Source organism: Trachurus japonicus, chromosome 9 (genome assembly GCF_045865225.1).
Source record: "Trachurus japonicus isolate A0001 chromosome 9, Traja_1.0".
NCBI lineage: Eukaryota > Metazoa > Chordata > Actinopteri > Carangiformes > Carangidae > Trachurus > Trachurus japonicus.
This window is the reverse complement of record NC_140915.1, coordinates 35281729-35298758: the sequence shown is the minus strand read 5'-3', so window position 1 is coordinate 35298758 and position 17030 is coordinate 35281729. Positions and strand designations below refer to the sequence as shown.

The 17030-nt window shown below is 42.5% G+C and overlaps 1 protein-coding gene and 3 non-coding genes across 4 annotated transcripts in view; all 4 read left to right on the top strand.

Moving 5' to 3' along the window:
- The window catches only part of htra4 (HtrA serine peptidase 4), a 27318-nt gene extending 19723 nt beyond the window's left edge, over positions 1-7595 (top strand). The window contains exons 4-9 of the mRNA XM_085788231.1: positions 1628-1822; positions 1939-1971; positions 2768-2882; positions 2995-3052; positions 3452-3547; positions 7414-7595. Of these exons, the coding sequence (XP_085644357.1) occupies positions 1628-1822; positions 1939-1971; positions 2768-2882; positions 2995-3052; positions 3452-3547; positions 7414-7579 (663 nt within the window). The 3' untranslated portion in view covers positions 7580-7595. The remainder of the gene's footprint in view (positions 1-1627; positions 1823-1938; positions 1972-2767; positions 2883-2994; positions 3053-3451; positions 3548-7413) is intronic.
- A 6193-nt stretch (positions 7596-13788) lies between these two features.
- Positions 13789-13860, top strand: trnam-cau (transfer RNA methionine (anticodon CAU)). Its single transcript has one exon. It is a non-coding gene; the product is annotated as a tRNA-Met (tRNA).
- A 226-nt stretch (positions 13861-14086) lies between these two features.
- On the top strand, positions 14087-14158 carry trnam-cau (transfer RNA methionine (anticodon CAU)). Its single transcript has one exon. It is a non-coding gene; the product is annotated as a tRNA-Met (tRNA).
- An 869-nt stretch (positions 14159-15027) lies between these two features.
- Positions 15028-15109, top strand: trnal-aag (transfer RNA leucine (anticodon AAG)). The gene has a single exon. It is a non-coding gene; the product is annotated as a tRNA-Leu (tRNA).
- Positions 15110-17030: the final 1921 nt, after the last annotated feature.

The following is a 17030-nucleotide window of genomic DNA, read 5'->3' as shown; positions in this document are numbered from 1 at the left end:
GAGCCATATTTGTTGTGACACAAGGCTCCATGCCCCAGGAATTGTAGCTATAAATTCAGCAGAGCACATTACGAAACGCCCAAAAGATAAATGGCATCAGCCTGGAATTAGAGGAGGCAGGCTGAGACAAGCTGAGGCTTAGTTGGGTTTGCTTTATACTCATCATATGCCCCACATTTATGTCACATAAGGTTAGAAGCTCATGACAGAAACAGGTATTTTAAGGGCGTGACCTCACTCACATGCTGCGGGCAAACATTCATACAGAACACCTGTTGCTACCAGTTGCACATAAACTAGGATTTTATGGGACTAATCAAGAGCAATTTATTGACTTTAATTACTTTTTTTTAAAAAGATGTTCACTGACTATTATTAATAACTAAAGACGTATTTGAAATTATGCAATATTCAGGAAAGTTGCTCACACAGTGATGTTTTTATTGATGTAATAAACCGTGCACCTGGGCCACACACCAAGGTACGGGTGAATGTAAACAGTGTGAAGTGCTTTGAATGGTCCTAGAGTTTAGAAAAGCGCTATGTAAGTGTAAGTCCATTTACCATTTATATACCATAAAAAAGATCAGAAATCTCAAAAATAAAGTGCTGATATTTTGACGATAAAGTAAAATGTGGTAGACTTTTAGAAGAAGATTGTATCACATGAAAAAAAAAAAGTTGGGAAGAAATCCTAAAGGCAGCTCCTTGTGTAAATCACTGTCGAAGAGGTTAAGGTGGTGAGAGAAAAAAGAAGGAAAAAAACCCATCAGGGGTTCACTTGGTGATAGGCTGCTTGTCAAGAAAACACTGACAACTTTACAAAACTTTTTTTTTTTTTTTCTCAGGATGTTCATCTGGTCAATTTTCTCAGTTGTCGTAGTGATGGTTGCTGTAATTGATATCATTCCGGCTGAAAGGTTAAAAATTAATTTACTGGGAGACATTACAGGGCTCAGAAATACCCAGGTACAGTTTTAATTCCTCAGCCATTCAGGAGCTGAATTCTTGCCCCCCAAGTCCCCGTCCTCCCCCATCCACAACACAGCAACCATAAAGCCACGGACTGTGATGCAATGCATGTGCAATAAACTCTACGCACTTTAATCCTTTTACAGCACTTATGTTTACATATATTTTTTATCCTTTTTACAATATTCTAGTTTAATGTGAGTGTGGAGTGAATTTCGTTTTTATGAGAGACAGCAATGACAATAAAGCCATCCTGATTCTGATTCTGGCATTCATGGCCATATCTTCAGCAGAATGAAAAATAATAATTAATTTTCAGCATTTCGTCAAACAACATCAGTTATATTCAAGAAGACAGTTGAAAATAATTTCTACATACTGTACACATGGAGAGGAACCCACATTGTGGGAATATCATTAAACTGTTATTAACTACAGTGCTATTTAAAACTCAAGGAATAAGAAAACTGCATCCATGGTAACTGTGAGGGTTATGATCTACTGACTTGTGTAGAATCACAAAACTGAGCTTTTCTTTACAAGAAGCCCACAGGAATTCACTGTGGGGTGGCTCAGCCGAGGAAACAGACATGGACATTATTTCCCGCAGCATGTGTTAATATTTCTCCTTCCTCTCTCGCTGCCCTGGGTGCAGTCTCCCCTGCCCGCGCTGCGTCTCGGCCAGTCCTCAGACCTGCGTCCTGGTGAGTTTGTGGTGGCGGTGGGAAGTCCTTTCTCCCTGCAGAGCACCGTCACCACCGGCATCATCAGCACGGTGCAGCGCAACGGCCAGGAGCTGGGCTTCGAGGACTCTCAGATGGACTACATCCAAACTGATGCCATGATTAATGTCAGTGACGAAAAAAGAAAAGAAAAATCTGACCTATTCTGAGAGTTTTCTATTGTTCTGTTTGTTTCACTTTCACAATGATTTAGAAAATGTTTGTATTTTGTGTTGATTCACAGTACGGCAACTCTGGTGGACCGCTTGTCAATCTGGTAATTATTTATATTTATAGTGCTGTGTCATGTGTAAAGGATTAACATATGCCATCTGATTTTTTGTTTTGTTTTCTTTTGAGGGCGATCTGTCTTGTTTTATTTATGTCACTGAGAACTAAGGTCATGATTCTGTTGTCATTAAATACTCAAAATCTCTAGTCTGCACCCTAAGGCCCAGGTTTAATGTTCCCTCACATATTTTAGCACAATAGTTCTCAAAGTGTTTTTTTTAAAGAAATGTAACCACTTTTTCTTGAATTTTTTAAAACTATTTTTTGGATAAATTTTTACCTTTTTTTCCTAGAAAATATTTAACTTTTTTTTTTTGAAATCTTACCACTTTTTTTCCCAGAAAATTCCCTACAATATTTCCAAAAATTCACACCATTGGCCATAATTTGAACATAGTGACTGAAAAAGAAATGTTCTTCAGTCTCAGAACAAATATTTGTGTATTTCTGGTTTTTGCTTTGAAATTTTGTCCAATAGGGGTCCGTGGTCTAATTTGTGTCAATTTAGGGGTCCGTAGTGAAAAAAATAAACAGGGTTTAGGGCATTACTTTGGGGGATTTTGCATGGTTAATGATGAAAACATCACATTGTACAGGTTGCTGCCTCCAGCTTCAGTTAAATTGCTACTATAACCATGATGTGAACAAGTTATTTGAGTTAGCAGAGAAAGACACATTAAAGTCTTTCTGCTGTCCTGTTGCAGCCTGTAGTGAAGGTATGAAATCAATGAAACTCCTCTGATCACAGTCTCATGACGGTCCTTTCATTCTGTGTTCAACAGGATGGAGATGTAATAGGCATAAACACTCTGAAAGTGGCGGCAGGGATCTCTTTTGCTATTCCTGCAGACAAAGTTCACCAGTTTCTCGCTGAATCCCACAGCAGACATGTTTATGGTGAGCAGGATCTTATACTGGTGTTGCTGATTTAGTTGCATTACTTGATAAACTTAACAATAATATCTTCCTCAGTCAGTTCTTTATTAACTTCCTTGTTTGTTTTCTTTAGGAAATTCTCAGCAAAAAAAGAAATACATAGGTGTGCGTATGATGGAGCTCTCACCAACGTAAGTAAATATCACATTTTCGAATAAATAAGAAATATCCACAGTATAAGCTGAAAATAGCACATGTTCATCTCTCTGAATGTTTTCTGTACATTACACATCTTAGTTGTACAGTTACACATGTGTTGTATGTGCTGTATAATATTTTATGTGCCTTGTTGTTTATTGATTGTTTATTATCACACAGTGCCTTTAATACATTAACATGCTGTGATGCCTTATAGAATTTTACTGCATTTGGAAATTATTTAAGATAAGAAAAGATATAAGATATACAGTATATATATAGTATATATTATAATGAAACAAAATACAATAATGTATACAATATGACTACTCAGTTGGCTGTCATGTGGATTTTGTCTTTTCTGCTTTCTCTTATGTCCACTGCTTGTCCAGTGTGATCCAGGATCTCAGGGAGCGGGTGGATGAATTTCCAGATGTGAGCTCAGGGGTTTATGTTTACGAGGTTATACCTGATCGACCTGCATCCAGGTGAGTTACAGTCTCTAATTCTCTGAGTAGCAGGGTGACATATAACATTATGTTGGCTGATCTGTTTTTCATTTATATGGTTGATTGTGGGAGACACAGTCTACCTTCATCTTAATTGATTCTAAGAATAGTTATATAGCTAATTTATATTTCATATCAACAATGCGTCTGTGTTATACAGAGGTCACTTCTTGTGAGAAACATTAACAGTTACTGCCAATTATGCAGTTTCCCTCTACATCGAGTATTATCCCATTTTTTAGTGTGTGGTTAGCACTCTCGCCTCCCACCAAGAATGTTTAGCCTTTGATTCCGCCTTCTGGTTGGAGTTTGCATGTTGTCCCTGTGTCTGCGTGGGTTTTCTTCAGGTCGTCTGGATTATTCCCACAGTCCAAAAAACATGCACACTAGGTTGATTGGCCACTCTAAATTGCCCGTATGTGAAAGTAAGTGTATTTGTTCTTTATCTCTTTACAGTGGCGTGCAAAGGTTTTGGCACCCTTGATCAAAATTTCTGTTAATGTGAACAGTTCAGCAAGTGGAAGATGAAATGATCTCCAAAAGACATAAAGTTACAGAATGACAAAATGATAGAAAAGTAAAAGGGCCCCCAGCAAAGGTTTGTCCACCCTGCATAGTTAGTAGCTAGTAGCCCCCCCTCCACACTTTGGAAACTATCACAGTGTGTAAACAGTAAATATCTTGTCTGATACCTTGGTCAAAGTTATCTGAGAGTTCAAGTCTCCTGGGTTTCCCATTCTTTTGCAGGCTGCTGCTTTGTTTCCCTTTTTCACACTACAACAGTACTAAACAAAAATAACACACTGATATTGATTAAAATATTGCAAAAGAGTATTCAACTGTATGCTTTTTGGAGATCATTTCATCTTCCACTTGATGATGCGAAGCCTGCGGAGCTAGTTCAGGCAGACAACTCAAGCTGCGCCCATCCTGACCAGCTGATCAGTCACATGCCCTCCTCCTCCAAATAGGGCGGGCTACTTAAACCCCCCAGCTTACCTTCTCATCCCTGGCTATGCTGCTATTTCCTGCTCTGCTGCCTTGCTGCTGCTTCTGCATACATCTTGCTGCTGCTGCTGTCTTGCTGCCCATGAGGTTTTGCAAACTCACCACCTCCCCAGCATCCACCTGTGGGCTCTGTCTCTATGATGCCCTGGGGGGGTCTGCTTCATTCACTGTAATGTCTGGAATGAATAACTGAGACAGAGCCTGATGCCAAACCTGCTGCAGCCATGCTCAAGGATACCTATGCTGTGCTTCAGCTTGCAATGCTTATACTCAATATTATTTGTTCTCATTTCAGAGTTGTCTGACTGAACTTCACATTAACAGAAATGTTGACCAGAGGTTCCAAAACATATGCATGCCACTGTATGTGACCCTATGATAGACTGGCGAACTGTACAGGGTGTATCCGTTTGCTAGGATTGGCTCCAGCCCTACACGGATAATGAACGGAACAGATGGATGAACAACTCCACTGTTTGGTTCACTCTCACTGTATTCAACAACAGAGCAACGGGCTCAGTCTATCTCAGCATGTAGCACCTGTCCAGTGCCAAACAGCAGCCAGACAGAGATACTGTAGTTCTTGTGTTGTAGTTAAAATATACAACATAATTACATCAGTGCTGATCCACTGGAAAGCAACTGTCCACAAGTCTCTTGGTGCAGCTAACAGCCAAGTAGTAGGCTGAAAACACAGTAGTAAGTCAGCAAACTGTTAGTGAACCATCCACTGTTGCGCATCTAGCAGACAAGAAGTTACATTATCATTCACTGTAGTTGGGATCTTGTTTTTGGAAGAGGATCAGTCAGGTGATCATTATTTATGGGTTCATTGCTCAGGGCAACAGTTTTCACCAGTGTTGGGCAGTAGCGACGTTACAAGTAGCGGCGTTAGTAACTTAACTACATTTCTCAGTAGCGTGGTCGTAGCGTCGCTGTTTTCTACATCAAATAGCTTTTCAGTAGTTAAGCTATTTAATTGATCAGTAGCGCGGTAGCGTCCACAGAAGCTACATTTCCCCAGGTATTTCTAGACCTTAAACGCACCGCTTCCATGTGACGTAATGTACGTATCTGCTGATGCCCGTCTGCTGCAGCGGGGCAGCACACAGCAGGTGACAGAGGAGGAGGGATAGTCAAATTCGTGAATCAGAGCCGTAGCTGGACAACTTTATCGCTGCACAGCGACCGCGCGCACCGTTGCACGTCGCTCCAAGAGCCCGGTGCGTCCTGTCTGCAGCGGAGACACGGCCACTGAGAGGCTGAGTGAGGGGACCGTTTCCTGTAGGAACGCGCCTTTTAATTAATCAAACCAAACACCCTGAACAGCATGCTGAGTAGAGAGGGAGAGACGGCTGCAGCAGTTAAAACGAAAGTTCCTCGTCCCAGCATGTCGCCCACTCCGTCCGTGGCCGACGTCTTTTAAAACAGTGTTTCCCAACCTTGGGGTCGGGACCCCATGTGGGGTCACCTGAAATTCAAATGAGGTCACCTGAAATGTCTAGTAGCCTAATTGTTGAATTTAAAAAAAATCTGACCAAGAAAGGTTAGGAACCACTGTTTGAAAAGACACTTGGGTTTTTTTGGGATGTACTTGCATAGATCTTTCAGCACTCACAATGGGCCGATATAAATGAAAAACTTTATTTAACTTCTTGTGCTTTTTTGATGACCAACTGGCATATTCAAAAACTGTCAGAATAGTCAATAAACATTTACTTTCTTTGAAAATTAAGTCTAAAAAAGTATTTTATCTATCCAATAGGCCCTATTAAAAAAAACAAAAAACAACAACTTTAAAACCACTTTCGGTATTCGGTTATTCGGCTAAGCGTTTTGATTTTATTCGGTATTCGGCTTCGGCCAAAAAAATGCCACTTCAGTGCACCCCTACTTGGAATTAAGTTAGTTTGGTGTAAAAAAAAAAAAAAAAAAATAGCTTTGATGTAGCTAAGCTACTTTTGTCATTTTATTGTAGCGTAGCTTGCTACATTTCTCTGGTGAGTAGCTTCAGTGTAGTGAAGCTTCATTTCATGTAGAGTAACTTGTAGCTTAGCTCACTACATTTTCCAAGTAGCTTGCCCAACACTGGTTTTCACATCACATATTAGTCTCTGGAATCAGTCAGTAATACAAATCCATGATACATGCAGGTTTAATATTTTATATATTTAGTTTTGAACCATTTTATCCCCAATTAGCTTTTTTGTAGTGTTACTGGAGGTGTAACTTGGACGATGTGCACAGAGAACTTGTTGAGGCACCAGGTTTTGTTTGTACCTGTGCAGTTAGTAAGCTGGTATTTGGAGGCCTCTGGATATTTTCCAAGGTGTGGAATCAGAGCATCCCTGCAGTTCTCAAGGCTGTGCTGTGGCTGCTCATGGTAACTGTGCCTCCCAAAGTCAAAGGTGAAGCCCCCCCCCAAAAAAATAAATACATACAAATTTTTAAAAAATCTTAAGATTATAAATAGTCCAGGAAACACTTCCTGTGACACTGAAGCCTGGAGCTTTGGTCGGTGTAGCAGTCCATTCATGCTGGATTGTCTGCTATAGAACTCTTCACTATTGTCTGAGTGTCATTTTTAACTTAAATCCACAGTCTTGCATGCATCTGCAATCATTTTAGCCCAAAACCATCAGTAAGAGCAATTATCTCAAATGTAAATGTCAAGCAGTGTGGAGCATTATAAAGCCATCACTCCCACCCCACTGCCTGTTTGACTCTTAAGCGGGAACCTGACACAGGAACAGGCATGTCTAAAGGTCAGTGTTGTTTTGCATAGAGTGTGGCTGTCTGTGTGATGCAGCTACGGTGTTGTTTTACTCTCTCTGCAGAGCCGGCATGATCAACCACGACGTCATCGTGGGCATCAATGGACGGCCCGTTCACAAGATGCAGGAAGTGAGCCAGGCCGTACAGAGCAGCGCCGTGCTTTCGCTGATGGTGAGACGGAAGGACAGGGACGTTACGCTAACTGTCACCCCTGAGGAGACGGACTGAAATCAATGGCTCTAAATGTCAAAACGAAATTTAAAAAAAGAGTGAACTTTATCATACTTTGCCACCGGACTGGTAAAAACACCTGTGGAACGGGGCCCAAGTTCTAAAGAGACTTACAACAGGAAGTGTCTCAGTGATGTCAAACACTGAAGTGGCATAAGGAAGATCTTCATCAAAGGTCAAGATACAGGACACTCGCTGACTAAGGCCACCGCCCCAGTGATCACATACCACGGCCATATTAGGATGTCCTCTGGCTGTGTCCCAAATCACTCACTCATTCACTACTCCCCACTCACTATAGGGAATTCTATATAGAGGACTATAAAGTGAGCTCACCAGTAAAATGAAAAAAAAAAAACACTTTCGGACACTACTCTGCAGTTCAGTTAAAGCAGAAGTAAGCAATCCAGTCGTTTTGGCTAACTTCTTGTCAGCCGATGGAGTTAGCAGGCCCCCCCTCGTCATGGATCTATTGGCCCTCGTCCCTACGTCACCACATTCACGCGCATCCCTTGGCTGCACACACAGAGAGGACTGCCCCTTTATACCGTTCTCTCTCCTCATTGGATAAAGGTTGTAGGATACAAGGAACGTTTTCTCCTCGGCTTACAGCAGAGCAGAGTGACTGACAGACCCGTGTTTCGGACCAAACACTCTATGTAAGTGATTGCTGTCGGAAGATATAACTATTTAAGACTTATATTAACACAAACATGCATTACTGTGCGTTCACACCAAAAACTTCCAAAGCTTCCAAAACGCCAGAAGTTTTGGAAGCTGTCTTGTCTGAAGCACATCCTCTGGCAACTTTGTCTCTTTGGAAGCTTTTGATTTGAACGCACAGGTAGCTACACTACTTATCACACTACATTGTGGGATACTACGGCTGTGTCCGAAATCACTCACTACTCACTGTAGAATGTAGAATGTTGATTATTATTGTCCATTTTATAGTGCACTCATTGTATCCCACAATTCACAGCGAGTGGGTAGCTAGTGGGTATCCGATGGTCACTAACCAAAGCAAGATATCCCATCATGCATTGCGGTCATGGATCGCGGTTACGATTGCGATAGGCATTGATCCGGACCATTTTAATTACGCAACGTAATAATTAACTGTGCGGCGGAGTAGTGTCCGAAAGTGTTTTTTCTAGGGCTGTCAGGCGATTTAAAAAATTAATCTAATTAATTATAGAATTTGTAATTAATTAATCTAATTAATCGCATTTTAATCTTATATCTGCTAAAGTTACGCAAATAAAGAATTCAAATTCTAGGACATTACAAAATTGTATTGCATGACTAATCAATTGAATACACCTAGAAGAGAAGATTTGAAATCCACATTTTTATTGGTGAAGTGCGTTTCATAAATGAAATTTAAAAGAAAATGGTCAAGCACATCCCAGCAAACCAATGGGCTCTATGCACAGCTCCAGCACTTCCTGAATTTAAGGCAGGTCCTTCATTTCCTGTCTTACATTATTGGACACACTGATTAATCCAGGTGTGTCTGAGTAGTCACAATGGTCAGACACACCTGGATTAATCAGTTTGTCCAATAATGTAAGACAGGAAATGAAGGACCTGCCTTAAATTAAGGAAGTGGTGGAGCTGTGCATAGAGCCCATTAGGTCAGGTGAGGAACCGAAGCGCAGCGCCCTGGAGCGGAGGCAGTTTCAGATAACACACACAAAACACACAAACAAACAGGGAAAGAGCGAGAGAGAGAGAGAGGCAGAGACGAGTGACGAAGTGGCAGAGACGAAGTGGAGGGAGTTGTTTGACCCACAGCACACGACATTATAATTATATTAGGTTATTTACTTATCCATGATGTAAAAAAAAACAGCTCTGTGAGTAAACAACAGCTGAGGAGCAGAGGCGCTTGCGACCGCCGCGGAGAAATCAGCGTCTGGTGTGAACTGGAGGGACGCGGCCGCTCCGCTTCGCAGCGCTTCGGCGACGTCCCTCTCTGGTCGCACATCTCGGGTTGTGGGGCGCCGCTGCAGCGCTTCAGTTGGCCGTCTGTTCTATTTTTCACACGAGCCGCGAGCGCTGTTGTCGAGCTGGATAGACGTACCAGACAGGAAGTCGGGCTCAGAAAAGACGAGAGAATCCGGTCAATTTTCAAAATAAAATAATTAAATGATGATTAATTAAGTTGTCGCTTTTCCGTCTATTTGTCAGTTGCGTCTGCACGCGAGACACACACATCCATTCATACAGAGCTAGAAACCTGTGTGTGTGGAAAATACAGACGGGTAGAGATGCGAGTGGAGTCAATGTTTGACCGGCGGGGAGAGAGCAGGAGAAGCAGCTCCCTGTGCAGCCAGCCAAGCTGTGAGGACGAGCGCTGCTCCCGCTCCGCTTCCGCGGGCAGTGCGTCCGGGCTGTGAGTCGTGTCCATGTCGGTCAGTCTGTTGTCATCCTGCTTTGACCAGCGATGCAGGTGGGAAGTGACCAACACGTCCGGACAAGTTCCTCGGTGCTATGCTACCGTGACGTGACGTGCCACTGCCAAGTAGCCAGGGTCATTCAATGGGCCAAATTTAAAGTGCTGGCGCATTGAATTGCCACTCAGAATTAATTGCGTTAATTTTTCTAACGCGTTAATTTGTGGTGTAATTAATTAATCTAATTAACGCGTTAAACTGACAGCCCTAGTTTTTTCATTTGACCTTTGAGTTCATTATATGTGCGGCGGCCTTTTCATTTTCACCTGAGACCACACAGCACAGCTGAGCTGCAGCAGCAGCGCTAGAGGAGACAGGTCCTTTGTTGTTGTAGAGGTAACATTCAAGGACCCTCGGAAAGCAGAGAATCCCGCGATTCAGATGCTTTTTTACAGCTGATCTTTATCATAAACGGTTCGGAAGTTATAATATGTTGTTGATGTTTTGTAAAACATGTGCAAGTGCCAATTATACGTTCTGTTTAGCGCCGATGCTACGTTCTGTTTGGCATTGATGCTACGTTCGGATTAGCATCAATGCTATGCTAGGTTTAGCATCTGTTCCCGTACCACGTGATTAGGCACCATTCAAGGACCCTCGGAAAGCAGAAAACCACACGATTCAGATACAGTTTACAGCTCATCTCTATCATAAACGGTTCAGAAGTTGTTAAATGTTTTGTAAAACACTCGTCTTTAGAGGGTTAAAACAGCAACGTTCTAGTTAAAGCCATTTTTCTCACTTTTTTTTGTCATAATAGATTAAAATGCCCATAACTTTTGATCTGAAAGGGCTTGATCTCAGTTATTCAAACAGTTATGAATGGCTGAAAACTTTTAGTTTATGGAAATGTCAAAAAATGAAAATGTCAAAATCCCACCATGTGAAGGGTTTTCCCAGGCCACCACACATAGGTCCACTATATTGAATTCCCTATATAGTGAGTAGGGATGAGTAAGTGATTTCAGTTTCTCACTAAATATTCAGACAACAGTACAAAATGACGTACTCACTATACAGTCCCCTTCTGAGTAGTCTGTGATTTCGGACACAGTCCACACAATGAGGAGGAAGCGAAGGAAATTAGATTAGAACTGAGGTCTTCAAAAGAGGGTCCACGGCTCCTAGGGGGTCTGCAGACGTACTGCAAGGGAGTTGCAAAACGTTTGGTTGATTAGTCATTTAAAAAAAATATTTTTTCGTTTCCAAACGTGTAAAATAAAAACATCAATTTGACTAACCATTGATTATCCTGCAATTGACAGACATTAGTTGCGTTTCCATCAGCTGTTTAGATGCGCATCGAGATGTATCGCATCGGAAAATGATGACGGAAACGCCGTGATTCGAATTAAAATCCCCTGATTCGCACAAACTGAAATATGCTCGCTATGGCCGGGTTTTGGTTGATGATTCGAATTAAGTGTGACGTAGCGCACTTTCACCCCATCTGCTCCTGTGTTTGCAGTTCACTCACAAGACAACATCAGGATTTCACTACATCTAATTAATTGTGGCACACCAAAATAAAAAAAAATAAAAGCCCCCACACACCTTCATAATGATGTTACTGCACTTCTTCATAGTTCCTCCTCAGTAAAAACGAAACTTATCAACCAGCGCGTCCAGCGTTTATCATTAATAAAGTCTGTGGCAGCTGCGACACTCTCTCTCTCTCTCTCTCACACACACACACAGACAGGTCGCGTTATGAAGGTAATAATTATGCGCTAAGTCACGCTAATGTGTTCAAATCAGACCGTCAGTCCGTCAGTGGCATGGCCATCCTATTCATTGTTTACATATAACATGTATAAATGGACCTGTCTGTTATTTGAATAGCTTAGTATTGAATGCACAATAACAAGATACATTTATACATGACCAGTTTGATATACAACTCAATTTCTATGCTATATAGTACAGTAGTGTGTGTGTGTGTGCGGGGGTTCCTGCTCCATTTCTCCATCAGTTCAGGGTGACCCCAATATTATATGAATGAGATGAGTAAATAAAGTGCAACATTAACATCACAGACTTGCATTGAGCATTGATTTACACAAATGAATGTTGATCTGCATAAAGACCTACTGACAAGTACGAGCTGTGTATTAAAAAAGCTAAAGAACCTCAGTGAATTGGCCAGACAAGGTGATGATATTGTGAACAGAATATAAATGTCTTTGTTATGTATTTTAATATTTTTACGTCCTTAATGAATTCACCTTAAGGTGTGATGAGGTCAGTTAATTGTTTCACTCTGGTCATGACTCTTAACAACAGGTCTGGACTGCTCATGAATTTTTGTTTGTGTAAGAAACTTCTAGTATGAGAAAGTAGTTAAATTCTATGAATTCTCTTAAATAATTTCCCTTTCTGTAAGGAGCATGGTGGGTTATTAAGCTCAGGGTTTTTTTTATTACTTATTACAATCCCAATTATCATGTTGTCAAAATCTTTTTTTTGTTGTTGTTTGTTGTCTGTTCATATTTTTTTTAATTATTATATTATGTATTGTGGTACAGCATTGCCTGTTTGTGAATGGGGTTGGAGGGTGGGTGTGGGGGGGGGCAGCCCTGTGGTAATATCTGATTTTGTGGTGTTACTTTTTATTTTATGCAATAAATAACGGAGCAACAAAAACACACTGCTGTGTGTGTCTGTGTCAGGGGACGATAACATGTCCTTCTTCTTCAGTCGCTGTTTTCATAAGTTTGATGATCAAACTCTGCTCCGTCCCCTTCTGCTAAAGAGCCAAGATGGCTGCCGCTGAGGCTGAGAAATCCGCAGTTTTACAGTCAACTTCTGACTATTATGTGTACAATATCCGTGTATTCTCCATACAAGTCAATGTGAACAAAAGTAGCTGTTAAGTAAGTACAAGTAGCCTTGTGTGAACCTTCCTTAAGGGTCTCTTAATGGAGAGACCCACCTCGTCCATCAGAAGCTACTTGCTCTCTCAGGCCCTGTCAGAGCACCCATGGATGGATGAATGTCACAGCCATTGGTTCTCTCATTATCTTTCTCTTGCATATAACTCCAAACTAACTGATGGCATTTAATGCATCTTTTGTTGCATGCAGGGCGGGGTTTGCATTGCACTGGTGCTAGGTCTCGACTCACCCTGCTTTGGCTGGCTAAGGATGGAACACAAGTTACCTGGTAGTTTGGCCGAGCGGTCCAAGGCGCTGTATTAAGGCTGCAGTCTCTCAGGAAGCGTCGGTCTGAATCCCACCACTGCCAATTGCTACAGTTTGCCCACATGAGTGGATATGAACTGTGATCATCAGACTAAACAGATGATGCTAGTGGAAAGTGGAAAACTATGATCAAAGTGCACATTATGTTTATTCTTATTCCATGGTACTTCTTACACGGGGTGTGCCTTACTAATCTTCAAGGGTTGATAAATGCTACTACTACAGCTGTGTGGCCGAGTGGTCAAAGGCGTTGGATTTAGGCTCCAGTCTCTAAGGAGGCGTGGGTTCAACTCTCACCAGTACCATGTTACCCAGTAGAGGGAGTTTGCTTGCTACGGTTCTGAACTGCTCTTTGCACTCTCTTTGTCCCCGAGTCTGATTGTGGTATTCATGGACAGGCTCTCAAGGTGCAGCTGAGGTGAGGAGCGTTTGCTTTTTGGAAACCTCAGGATTGCACCTTTGCTCTTTGCAGTGATGTGGTCCCTTTGGCTCTGTCAGAGTGTGACCTCAAGTGCACTAAAGTCAGGTGATGATGGGCGTACATTAGAGCAGAGTGGCGCAGCGGAAGCGTGCTGGGCCCATAACCCAGAGGTCGATGGATCGAAACCATCCTCTGCTACTTCTCTAAGCCTTCCTGTGTGTCACCAATGATACGTAGACTGAACTTTACTCCACTTTAATGGAGTCACTGTAGATGGATGGAGGGAAGGCAGCAGGGGATGTCCCAATGCGGGGTTCCTCCAATATGATGCCAGTGTTTTGTCGGAAGTTAATTACAAGGTGCACAATATAACATTTCAACTCAGGAAGAATGTACAAGTCGGGTGATGATAAGGGTACATGAGAGCAGAGTGGCGCAGCGGAAGCGTGCTGGGCCCATAACCCAGAGGTCGATGGATCGAAACCATCCTCTGCTACTTCTGTGAACATTCCTGTGTGACACCGTGAGGTGTAAACTTGACTGGCCATCCACTTTAATGTAGAGACCCTCCTCGTCCATCAGAAGCTGCTTGCTCTCTCAGGCCCTGTCACAGCACCCATGGATGGATGAATGTCACAGCCATTGGTTCTCTCATTATCTTTCTCTTGCATATGGGGCCGTGTCCACCAGAAGCGTTTTCAGCGCTCTGGGCGTCTATTTTACATTCAAACCCTATTGAGTTGGGCGCTCACAGCGCTCAGCGCCCTCGGCGGTAAAACGCCCTGGGCGCTTGCTTCTTTTTGTCGCGGTGCTCAGAGCGCTTCGAGTTGAAATCTGTTCAACTTTTAGAACAGCGCCGCGCTCGTCAATGTCACTTTTCACCACACTGACCAATCAGAATCAAGAAGGGGCGGGACATACGTTACCGACAGCAACACAACAGGAGACGTGGCTCGGTTTATATCATGACCCACACTTGTATTGAAGGTAGGCCGACCTCAGGGTCCATGTCAAAAGCTGCCGCTAATGCTATTTGTGTATTTCTGACACTCGTTGTAGTGTTTACATTAAACAAGGCAGGAACACGGAAGTGTCAGAGGACTCGTTTTGTAACCTAGCAACAGCGGCATTCTGACGAGGGAGAGAGAGCGCGCTAAGCGCTGGGAAAGCAGCGCTGAGAGCGCTGTCAGAGCTGAAAGCGCGTCCGGTGGACACGGCCCCTAAAACTCCAAACTAACTGATGGCATTTAATGCATCTTTTGTTGCATGCAGGGCGGGGTTTGCATTGTTCTGCGACCTATTGCACTGGTGCTAGGTCTCGACTCACCCTGCTTTGGCTGGCTAAGGATGGAACACAAGATACCTGGTAGTGTGGCCGAGCGGTCCAAGGCGCTGGATTAAGGCTTCAGTCTCTCAGGAGGCGTGGGTTCGAATCCCACCACTGCCAATTGCTACAGTTTGCCCACATGAGTGGTGCAAGAGCTCCATCTGTGATCATCAGACTGAACAGATGATGCTAGTGGATCAACGTGCACATTATGTTTTCTCTAATTCCATGGTACTTCTTACATGGGGTGTGCCTTACTAATCTTCAAGCGTTGATAAATACTACTACTACAGCTAAACTGCAAGTAGGCTACCCAGGTAAAGCACATAGTTTGGACACATGCATTAACCCAAATGTGAGACAGCGTCAATTGGCAGAGGTGGGGGCTGCCGCCTTGAGTTGCGTAAATGCGCCTTCTCTTGTTTCCACAGGTAGTGTGGCCGAGTGGTCAAAGGCGCTGGATTTAAGCTGGGGAACATTCGTCCGTCAAAGAAGGGGAAGAAGGGGGGAGAAGGGGGAAGAAGGAAAAAGAGAGAAAAAGAGGAAAAAAGGGAAAAAAGTAGGAAAGAAGGGAAAAATTGGCTATCTTGTATATATATAATACTTTTCTAGCTGCCTGGACGCAAGTTGGAATTTTTTTGTGTTTTTGACAAAACGCAGCCGGGATTCGAACCCTGAACTCACCATGGGAGTCGCGCTGTGATGCACATTGCCTTATTTGGACTACTGCCAGAGATGGGTGGGGGTGTTCCCCAGTTCTAAAGTTTGGGCGCTGACAGGGCTAAATCATGTTTTCTTGTGAAAATATAATTTCAGCATATTTCCTGTATCCTAATTATTCTTCTTTTCTTCTCCCACCATCCTTATAGGACCAGAATGCCCACTGATATGGGCTCATCATTTGGGTAGCAGATCTTTTCCATTGCTGACCATTCTGAATTTTCTCCTCATGTTTACCAGAGATCACCTCCACTATTTATCAGAGTAGAAATGCCTCCTCTGACCATTTTATGCTGTTGATGTGCTGCACACTGTAACAAAACTGTAACAATTTAACTGTTACTTTTAATCTTTTCCTGTATAATAATAAATGAAATAGCATGGTGTTTTTTCAAGAGTCATCAAGTTAATTAACTTGTAAATAACATACCATGTTAGTGTTACATAAACTTTTGAAAGATTTAATTAGAACAGACCATGAAAAGTGCAACAAATAAAATAAAGAATCAAATGTAGAAAAATATACAATTATCACGCAACTATTCACACAACAGTATCCATACAACATTTAAGTGACAACTAAGCTAAACTAAACTTAACAATAAAATTGCGAATTACCATTATCAACTATTTACAATAAATTTAACTTTTATTTTTCAAATGTAGAAATATTGAGTTATGATACAACTATTCACAGTAAACAGGATAAGTAGTCAAAATTTCATTTCAAAAATTTCAAATTATTTACAATTTAACTATTATTTACAAGCATTATTTATTTACAATATATTACTTCTTCCTCATTTCCTCCAACCACTGCTGTTTAGTGAGCGCATCTAAGGAAGGGCAATACACTTTGCCACGGAACTGGCTGTGTCCAGTCTCAGCCGTGCGGAACTTGCCACACTTTTTGCAAGTGTTTGCCTCCACTGTTCTCCTGTAGGGCCTCTTTGCTGGAGGTCCAGCCTCTGCTGTGGTGTTGGGCCCTGTTGTTTGTGGGCTGGTGCCCTGAACTGGTGCAGGAAGGACTATTGGGACAAACTGAGCAATGATCTGAGGTGCTGGGGGCGCAACAAGCAAAAGCCTCTTCACTGGCGCTTTTGGTATGATGGCACGACTAGAGGTTGTCGGCCTCTGTTGTGCCTGACCTGCTGTGCTCTCTGGCAGCTGGTACTGGTGCTCCTGTCGAGCTGACCTGGGCTCAGCAGGAAGTGCTTTTGCCTCCTGAAGAGGCTCCTCAGACTCAGGGAGGGCTGGAGGCAACACAGTGCCCTGGAGTAGCACAGAGAGCTCCTGCCTCTTCTGCCTGCTGTTGTGCCAC